The sequence below is a fragment of the Tetrahymena thermophila genome, assembly GCF_000189635.1.
Source record: "Tetrahymena thermophila SB210 genomic scaffold scf_8254664, whole genome shotgun sequence".
In the NCBI taxonomy this organism is placed as follows: Eukaryota; Ciliophora; class Oligohymenophorea; order Hymenostomatida; family Tetrahymenidae; genus Tetrahymena; species Tetrahymena thermophila.
Genome location: NW_002476431.1, coordinates 264,074 through 274,398, shown reverse-complemented (window position 1 = coordinate 274,398; position 10,325 = coordinate 264,074). Strand labels below are relative to the sequence as shown.

Genomic DNA, 10,325 nt, shown 5'->3' with positions numbered 1-10,325 from the left:
ATGCTAGTCATTTTTAATCAAGATTTATATTCCAAACAAACTACTTCTAGCTAGAAACGTTCTCATGTTCTGATCAAAATCATATTAACAATTAAAATTGATACTAATTACTTTTCTTGTTATTTTTTTCTCATTTCTCTTTACCTCTTAATATCTTCAAATTTATTAAATTTTTACTATAATATACAATATATATAAATTAATAAGATTCAAAAAGAAAGAGTGATATTAATTTCCTAGCTTCTGAATAATTTAAAAATAATAATTGTTAAATTTAATTTAATAAAAAATAATTATTAATCTATTATTCTTCATAATTTTTATTAAATAAGCTAAACTGTAAAAATATTTATCAAATTTTTAATATGAGTATGCTATATTTGGTATTAGTTCAATTGACATAAATTTATTCAGATTGTTTCAAAAATTAACAAATTCTAAAAAAAATATGATCATAAATTTAATATTTGTTAAAAATAAAAAGCTTTAATATAATAATAAATTTAAAGTGTATTTGAAAAATTTACTTCCTATTAAATAAAATATTTTTTTCAAATATTTGTCAAATTTTTTTAAAAAGTGTGCTGTCTGTCTAATTCTGTATTAAATTTTTTTTAATTTATTCAAAAGAAAAGTATTTTAATTCCAATTTTATATTTTTTTTGAGAAATAGATATTAATTAGAATATTTAAGAATTTAAAAATTTTCATAAAAATAAACTTGTTTTTTCTAACAATTTTACTGCTTATTTAAAATAAACATAAAAATATAATTTTAAAAAAGTTTTTTAAAACATTAAAATAGATTTTTAAATGTAATAGTAAATTTACTAAATCACTTACCAGAAAAATTTAATTAAACCCTCATATTTTTTATATATGTTTTAAAAATTAGATCAGATAAATAAGGTAACTAAAAAAATTTAGAGAAGCAATTTTAAAAGTAAATTTGAAGTAGAAGAATTTAATGGCAAGTTAGATCCATATTCGATAAAAACTGATATAAGAGTACGAGCTGATTTTTTAACAAAGATAAGAAAAGAAAAATTTAACAAGAAAAATCCCATATATTTCTATGCTCTTTTGTAGGTGTATGTATCTATCATCTATTTCATGTTTTCAAGAAAAATTAATCGTAATAATTAATCAATATTATGATTTCATCAAAAATTTTAGTGTTAAAGACAATCAATATTAATATTTTAAACAAAATAAAATAAACTAAAAAACAAAAGAAATTATTTGAAAAGGTAAGAAAGTTGACATAAAATAGAAATGGACTCAAATAAACGTTATAAAGATCTTCTTAGTGAAGATTAAAGAAAATCAGAATGCGAAAATATAAGAAAGAATTATCCTGATAAGATTCCCCTCATTATTGAGAAGCATCCTAAATCTAAATTAGAATAAATAGATAGGACAAAGTAAAATATTTTTTAAGTTCCAATTCAATTATGCGGTTAGCTAAATTAAAATACATATTTAACAAAAATTTATTTGATGGAGTATTAATAGCTCTATTTTATAATAATTGTATTAAAGTGCACATAATTTGAAGTTTCATTTTAGCAATTTAGAAAATTATTTGGATATAAATTGGATTAATTTATTTTTTAACATTTTAAATAGATTCTTAATTCTTGAAAAGCTTAGAGTTTATCAAGTAAACACAATTATACGTAGAAAAATGAGTCTCAATAAAGTAGATGCTCTCTATCTCTTTGTTAATGATAATATTCTTTTAAGAGGAGGTATTTCATAAACTTAAATAATATAAATATAAGATTATTAGATTTTTTTAAAGAATCAAATTTATTAATGATTTTATTATATCCATAATTTCAATTTTTCTTAAATAAAATATGGTTTAAAGATAAATAATTTTAACAATAGATTAATGCTTAAAAGATGTTTATGAAAAATACAAAGATTCAGATGGATTTATTTATCTTTCTTACTGCGAATATAGTTCTTTTGGTAAGAATATCTGAAGAATCAGAAAGAAAATAATAAATTATATCAAAATATTATCTAATATCTATATAAAATCTTAATTAAATGAGAAAATAACACTAAAACTTAGACTATATATTTTGCTGAAATATTGAAAGTAACATCAATACTTTCTTCATACAGCCTGATATTATATCATTTAAAAAATAGAAATTAAATATTTTTTGTAATATATTAAAAATTACTCATATTCATGTTAATTAATTATTTTATCTTTAATAAATAAAGTATAAGCTTAAATTATCTTTTTATACTCTTATATTAATTTAAAAAATTGATTTAGTAATTTATTTTTAGTATTTTCATTATTTATTTCATTCAGTATGAAATTTTTAATAGTTTTTATTATATTTATTTTATATGTTTTATACCTTTTGTCATTACAATTTTAGTCAAAAAGCATTTCTTTTTTTTTTATCTTGATTAATAAAGCAAAAAAATGGTTATTTTTTAATTTCAAGTTTTTGGCTATTCTAAATATTTTAGCAGTTTTAAATTTATCAATCATTATTCGAAAGCATTTTTAATATTTATGTTAATTACTATATATATTTAATTAAATAAATCTTAATTATTGATGATTTTCTTTTTTAAATTAACTTAAATTTAAATTAAATAATGCACTAGGAAATTTATTTAAATTATAAACTCAAATTCAGTCATAATTTAGATTAGTAATTATCAATTCAAATAAATGCTTGAGAGTTTTAATATTTATGAATAATAATTATAAGCTGTCATTATTTTTAATTAATCATTATTAATTAAATTATTTTAGAATTAACAAATGTTTTCGTTAAAATTAAAAATTATAATTAGAAACTTGAAAGATTTTTTTAATAATACAATTAATAATTATATAAATTAAACAATTAAATCATTTAATGATTTTTAAATTATATGTTTTTTTTTCTCTATTTAGAATATTATGGAAAATTATTGGTCTTTGATAATTAATTCTTTAAAGAATTGATTATCCTTGCTCTGAAGTGCTCACCTACTTTTGGGATATGCTTTCTTTCTTCTTTTAGCAGTTTGTAAAATTATCAGAAAAATTTAATTTATTACTTTTATTGCAATTAGAACTATCTTAAAATGTTTGAATCACTGCATCCTTCATATACACTCGATTAGAAGAGTTTTCTTTTTTGCGAGAGCTATAATTACCACTTTTAGTATTTTCTAAATTATACAAAAAGCTACTTTAAGCCTCATTTTAAGATGTACTTTGTGATAAAGGTAATGACTGTCTTATGTTCTGGGATCTTGAAGACAAATTTACTTATTCACTATTTTCAGTAAGTTATGACTTGTACTTTGTTAATTGGATTATATTTAATTCCTTGATTGAATCTTTTGAAAAATATCCTAAACTGCTATCCCTGCTATTAGGTGTGTTAGAAATATAGCTAACTTAGTAGCTATTTTACTTTGAATGTTAAGATATTTCATCGGTTCCATATTACCCAATTTATATATTGCTATGAGTTGATTAATTTTTATTTATTTGAGGTAAGAAAAGGGGTGGATCAATAGAATTTATATTTTGAATTTTAGCAGGTAAAAATGGTTAAGAGTATTATTTCAGAAGGCTCCCATTTTATTTGCTATTTTAATTTTCTAATTTTATTAATGGATTTTATTTTTAGAATATTGATAGGTTAAAAGGCTAAGGTTATTATTTGTCATTAAAACTGTTATCTGCTTCTTAAGACTATTCAATTATTCTAATAGAACTTTACTCAATAGAGCTTGCTTTATTGCTATCTTTAATTGATGAAATTTATATGTTACTTAAACCTTGTTATTAAATTCTTTATGATCTCTCTTTTATCCTTTGTACTTTCTACTAAATTTTTCCTCTTTAATATTTATCTAAATTTGGGAATATTTCTTTCAAATCACTTTATTGTATTTCTACTTTAAGGAGACCTCTATTTTTTAATTCTTATTTTAGATCCATTTCTAATTATTTGAGGTTTCCATCTCCCATATTAAATGTACCTTAAATAAGTAGAGATTTCTCTTCGCCATTGTTTTGATGATTCTATGTTGATATAATTGACTTTTCGTAGCTTTTTGAAGAATTATCATTCCTAAATAATATCTAATCTTTTTATCCTGCCTTTGGAGATGAATTTGATGACGAAATCATTTTTTTCATACTGGATTGTTTGTCTGTTATTTCTGGAATGTTATCTTCACTATAAGTTTTCATTAAATTAGGTATGCTTATTAAAATATTATTCTTGAATCTGCTTTGTCTCGCATTAGGAGATTGAGATAATTGGCTATCCTTTGATTGCCTATATTTATTCAATTTTGGAGAATGTTAACTAGTTTACTTTTAACTTTCACATAGCTTCTCTTGGACTTAATCTACTTGAGCTTCGTTAATTGTGTTTTCATATTTTTCTGACAAATTTTGGATTTATTTGACTGCAATGCTATCTTCAACCTATTCTTCACCAAGTTTTTTTAAGTCAGTTATCATGCTGAATTAGCTAGATTTTTGATCCTGTTAAGCATATTCACTGCGAATTGAGTCTCTTTTGAAACTTGACTTAATTAAATTAAAAACAGTTTTAAAAATATTTAAAATACCATTAAATAATTAAATACCTGTTTGTTCAAATGTAAAACATTGATGGAATTGTAACTTGAAAAAGAATTAACTAATTAAAAAAAATAAATTAATTGTTTTCAGCTTTGCTAATATATTTTATAAATAGAATTTATTTACTTGCATCTCTGTCTCTATTTTTTTAACTTGGTGAGCTTGGACTCATCGATATTAATGAATATCTAGACATTTTTTTATCTGCAATACTATTTGGATCAGATCCTAAAATTGAAACTTTCCTACTGAAATCACTTAATTATAACTTTTGAGAAAGATTTACCTCATCCAAAGTGGAAATAGTTTGAGTTTGCTGCTTCTAAAAGTATAGTTTTTAGTGGTTATTTATTGACTACTTCTATTTGTAGGTAATTATACAATTTTAATCTATAAATTTTTTTGTGTAATCTATCAAAAAATCTGAAAAATTTTTTTTCATTAAATTCATAATGTTCATGTATTCCATGTGCATGTTTTCATCCTATACGAATTCTTGAATGTTTTGTAAATTTTAACCCAACTAATATTTATTTTGCATAAAACTCTTTGCTTACTAATACTTTTAAAACATGTCATTCTTTTCTTACTGTCTTTCTTCTTCTGATTTTTCATATTAATATATAATTTCCTTCTTATTCTTGGGTACATAATTTATATTCATTTTTAAAAGACTTTCATTATAAACTTTATTCAAGTATTATTTCTTAAATCTCTACTTAAATTATTAATTATCGTAATTGAGAGACTCTTTCCTCTCAACTTATTTAAATTAATCTTAATACTTAAATATCTATTAGTTAATCATCTCTTATCTTCTTTTGAGTTTATTCTAAAACATTTACTTTACCATTTCAACTGATTCTCTTGGAAATTTTTGTTAAAATAACTTTTTAGTTATTACATAGCATAATGCTTTGCTGCTTACTACCTTTACATTATATTATTAGTATTTCTAAGTAAGTATATCCTCACAAACAAATTAAGGAGTATCAATATCACATATTTTTAATTCAATACTTTCTTTAAATACCATTTACTTACTGTCTACTTTATCTGTAGAGAGACTATTTGAATTATCTTTATTAATACATTAAATTAAATCTTAAAAAAAAAATTAGATATTTTACTGCTTAGCTATTTTTAATCTATTGGAGGAGAGATATTTTTGTTGAATTTAGTCATATATTTTTAATTTGGATCTTCTATTTCTAACTATACCTAAGAACTAATTTCTAATTTCCCATTTACTAAAATATAAATAGTATTTGTGGCTTCTCCTTAAATTGATAAATAATCGTTTTTTAAAAATTTTTATTCTTAAAAAACATAAGCAAGTTGTTCTAAAATTTACCATGAACTAACATTAGATATTCCAGGTATTGTTTATTTTATTAGGAAAATTTTATCTCTCTTTGCTTATTCGATCATTTTTTTAATAAATAAAAAATCTTCTCTCATTATGCTTTTGATTTTAAATTTGGAAAATTTAATTAAAATTGTGAAAATGTTTTTTGTATTTAAACAAAAATAATGTTTTTAATAACCGCAATCAATTTAACAAGCAGTCATTAACTGTTAAATTAAAATTTAGATTTTTTTTTTTTTTAATTTAAGTCCTGAATGCCATTAATTGTTTTTTGCTTAAAATCCAAAATATGAAAATTTATAATATTTAAAATGTTTTATTTTTATTAAAAATATAATTTGTAATTAAAAAAATGAATGTTATAGTTAATTACACTAACGCTTCCGTATCTTAGTTCGCGTAAATAGAGGCCATACGGATACCTCCTTCTTCCATAATTGCTTTTTCTCCAAAAGAAAAGCCTGTTCCTAATTTAGCAACAACATCTCCTAGTTAGCTAATATCTATACATATAGACATATCTCTCTTTATTTTTGATTTGATTGTACTTGCTTTAGGACTGCTTATTGACTTATTGAGTTTGTTACTCATTATACTTGAATTTTTATGCAAAATTTTAGTTCTTAAATGCTAAAGTGCAGGGCTTTTAATTGAACTACTTTCATCATCCTCTTAATTATTTTAATCATTATCTAAATCATCATTATCTTCAATAGTTATGTTAGCTATAAGCTCCTTAGAAATATTTTAATCTATTGATTTTTAAGATTCATCAGTTTATTTTCTTTTTTCCTGTTCCTCTTTTTATTACTTCTTATTTTCTTCTTCAAAAACATTTATCTTTTTTTTTATTGCCACACATACTTCTCCTGAGATAATTACAAACATTTTACCATTAGATTTATCACCTTCTTTAAATACCACTTCATTTTATTTAAATTTTTAAAACCTAATAGTACGCCAAATCTAAATTTTTTACAAAATTTTATTTTAAGAATGAATATATTTCATAAATTATTTTTCATTACACTAGAAACAACTAAGTCTTTGTGCTCTTAACCAAAGGAGTCCATTAATTTGCTAAAAAAATTTAGATTAGAAAAGTAGGTGTTTAGAGTATCTGCGTCATCAATATTTCTAGGCATTTCAGTTTTGACTAACAGATCATAAATTTTTTCATCAATACCCTAATTAATTTATGTATAAATGAACTAAATATATGTTAGTTTTATTTAATATTTATTTCATTTAAAAAAAAAATATTTTTAAAACTTCTACCATTTGTATTATGCTGATATTTTAACTTAAAATCTTCCTTAATTAATATAAATAGTGCCAAATATAATATACTTTTTAAGTGATTAATTTCTACCAATTTATTGTTATTACTTTTTAATGATAAATTAAAAAAATTTATAGGCTAACAAAACACTAAATAAATAAACAAATAAACTTTAACATATTTAACATTTGATATTGAATAATTATTTATTTTTAATATGTCTCATTTTTTATTTAAAACTAAATTTCTCCACAAATATATCAAAAATAGTATAGTGTTTTTAGCTATTAAAATAATCTTTATTATGTTTGTTTATCATTATAATTTTAAGAATAAAAAATATTTTTTATGAAATAATTAATTTTAATTCAATTTATTATTAATAAAATAATTTTTTTATATAATTTAATTATTATAGTATAAGCTTTTACGTAAAAAATATTATTGTTTACCTCTGAATGTTTAATTCAACTTCTATAAATATAAAGTAAATAGTTATTAAGATTCAAATATAAAAGTAAATAAGCATGAAATCTTAATTACTATTATTTTCAGAAATAGTAAAAAACTAAAAATTAAATTAAATTTTGATGATTCTATTTGAATTTATTGATTAGTTGATAAATAAATACATAACTTAAAATATACTTTTATGAAACATATTTAAAATTTTATTTAGTTAACCATATACTTTTTAGAGAATCATATATTTATTTATTTATTTTTAATTATAGCTATTAAATAAATTATTTTTTGAAGAATATTTCAAATTTACTCCTTATTTACAAAAAGGGTTACATTTTTATAGTGGCTTGATAAAACTGCATTTAAATCTTCTATTTACTTTTTGACACTTTCAATTTCATTATTTGTATTCTCTATTTTAAGATCAATTCTGTTTAATTTACTACCAAATGACCTATTTTTTGAATTTTAAATAACATTATTTATAGTTTTTAATGAAAATTATTACATTTCTTTTTTATCTTCATAATAATTTTTGTATACAAGAAGCAAAGTAAGTTGCTTATTTAAAATTAATATTTTTTCTTTTGTACTGACTCCAACAAAACCTAATTTTTGTACTTCCTACTCTAAATTTTATAATGAAATCAAAGGGTCTTTTTTTAACATCTCCTTTACTACAGTAGATTTTTCTTGTTCTTATTCTAGTTTTTTGAAATCTTTTCTCTTTTTCAGGAATTCTACTTCCCAAGCTTTCATCTAAAGTAATAGTAAAATGAGTTTCTTTAAATTAGTTATAATATAATATATTTATTTACTCCTTCAAAGTGTGTTTCTAAGCTATTTAAAAATTATTTCAGATACTCGCTTTCAGATAATTTAGGGTTTTTTTTAACTAGCTTCAAATAACCTTCATAATATAATTTGAGGAATTCTCTTAAATTAATTCCTGCAGGTTTTTAGTTTCTCTATATAGATAGATTTATTAGAATAAAAAAATTAAGAGCTTAATAAAATATTTTAAAATTATTTATATACTTTTTTAGAATAGCCAGAAGAAACATAAAATATTCTTTTATCCTCATCTTTTTCAAAGAGATGAAAGTCTTTATATATTTTAGACATGTATTTGCGACTTATACCTAATTTAAGAGTTTTTTCCTTTTCTCTAAATTATAATGATAAGATGTCAATGCTTTCAGGAGATATCTTAATCTAATTTTTTAGTAATTTATAAAATTTAAATTAGTATTTTAGTTAATAAATTAGTTACATCATGGAAACTTTATTCGACAATTGTGCTAGGAATAACATTTTCGGCTCCAAAAAACCATCTCATCAGCTTATTTTTAATAGGCTCTCTGAACTTCCACCAATAAACAAGTTCTAAATATTATGATAATTAACAGATCGTTTTAATATGATTTTAAGATATTTATTTAATATTTGCATACTTTCATATCCTGAGGTATATTAGCATATTAGTAGGACTAAGATAAAAAATATAAGCTTTTTTTTATTGTCTTTAACCTTTTCGATAATTTATTCATACGATTTCAAAGCTGTCTTCCTATACTAATCATTAATAGGTTTATTCTCTCTAAGTAGAATTTTTCTGCATTCCTACATATTAATTTTCAAAATTTAAATTGATTTTACTAATTTAAGTAAATAGATTAAATGAAATAGCTTCTATTAACTCCTGTAAACGTAAATGGTGAATTCAAGTAGCAAATAAATTACATATTTTGGGAGAAATTGCTGAAAGTAATTTCTTTATATCTAATAAGTAAGCCTCTATACTTCTAAGTTTCTATATAAACTGCTTTTATTTAAGTGATTAACTTTATAAAACAAATTATTTAAGTTTCTAAACATTTCTATTATTTTCTTAATAGTTTTTATTTGTATCTTTTTTGAATGTAAATTAAATATATATTTTTATGAATGAATGAATTGATTCTTCATCCTAAACTAAATTCTTAGCTTTAATTGACTTATAAAATTAGTTTATTTTTTTTATGTTTTTAAATACCCTAAAATATAATGAAAAATAAGAAAAATAAGATTTTATTCTATTAATAATGAAAATTAATTTTAAAATAAAACAATTTTTTAACGTTTTCAACATTATTTTATTTAAGTTAAAATAAACCATTTTATTTTGAAAATTTAATACAATCCAATTTGCTTAAATTAAATAATTTTAACTTATTTTAATTGTTAATTTATTCAAAATAAAGTTATTAATGAATTTAAAAAAATCTTGATATTTCATATTTTTTTTGATTATTCGCCTGAACATATTAATCTTATACCTCCCTCGTAAATATAGAATTCATCAATGTGATTATGCATTTAAGAGTTTATTTTTCTTTAATTTTATATTTTATAAAATTATTTTTTAATTCATTTTTTTATTTTTGGAGCAATACTAATTTATCTTCCTTATTTAATATAAAAAATATGAAATCAAAAATAATTTAAATCAATTTCAAATGCTTTTACTTTATGAATTTAGATAAATCTCTATTTCAAGCAAGCAATTTTCTTGAATTTATTTTTTTTTTTCAAATTAG

The 10,325-nt window shown here is 20.6% G+C and overlaps 4 protein-coding genes across 4 annotated transcripts; 1 reads left to right on the top strand and 3 right to left on the bottom strand. All coding sequences in view use genetic code 6, as the record gives it.

Moving 5' to 3' along the window:
- Positions 1 to 156: 156 nt before the first annotated feature.
- On the bottom strand, positions 157 to 711 carry TTHERM_000522499 (hypothetical protein; the record flags this gene model as incomplete). The annotated part of the gene is made up of 2 exons (XM_012797322.1): positions 157 to 176; positions 528 to 711. 2 exons carry the CDS (start codon positions 709 to 711, stop codon positions 157 to 159), a joined length of 204 nt encoding a protein of 67 aa, XP_012652776.1.
- Positions 712 to 1,275: 564 nt separating this feature from the next.
- On the top strand, positions 1,276 to 1,991 carry TTHERM_00522490 (autophagy protein Atg8 ubiquitin-like protein; the record flags this gene model as incomplete). The annotated part of the gene is made up of 3 exons (XM_001014427.3): positions 1,276 to 1,424; positions 1,630 to 1,751; positions 1,894 to 1,991. The coding sequence occupies 3 exons, from the start codon at positions 1,276 to 1,278 to the stop codon at positions 1,989 to 1,991; spliced, it is 369 nt and encodes a 122-aa protein (XP_001014427.1).
- An 899-nt stretch (positions 1,992 to 2,890) lies between these two features.
- TTHERM_00522480 (hypothetical protein) lies at positions 2,891 to 7,460 on the bottom strand (the record flags this gene model as incomplete). The annotated part of the gene is made up of 7 exons (XM_001014426.2): positions 2,891 to 4,576; positions 4,636 to 4,688; positions 4,757 to 5,710; positions 5,761 to 6,095; positions 6,373 to 6,965; positions 7,028 to 7,186; positions 7,278 to 7,460. 7 exons carry the CDS (start codon positions 7,458 to 7,460, stop codon positions 2,891 to 2,893), a joined length of 3,963 nt encoding a protein of 1,320 aa, XP_001014426.2.
- A 423-nt stretch (positions 7,461 to 7,883) lies between these two features.
- Positions 7,884 to 9,732, bottom strand: TTHERM_000522479 (transmembrane protein, putative). The gene is made up of 7 exons (XM_012797321.1): positions 9,490 to 9,732; positions 9,201 to 9,369; positions 9,020 to 9,132; positions 8,785 to 8,961; positions 8,565 to 8,714; positions 8,255 to 8,505; positions 7,884 to 8,200 (listed from the first exon to the last, which is right to left on the bottom strand). Exons 1-7 carry the CDS (start codon positions 9,712 to 9,714, stop codon positions 8,047 to 8,049), a joined length of 1,239 nt encoding a protein of 412 aa, XP_012652775.1. The 5' UTR covers positions 9,715 to 9,732; the 3' UTR covers positions 7,884 to 8,046.
- Between the last annotated feature and the right edge of the window lie 593 nt (positions 9,733 to 10,325).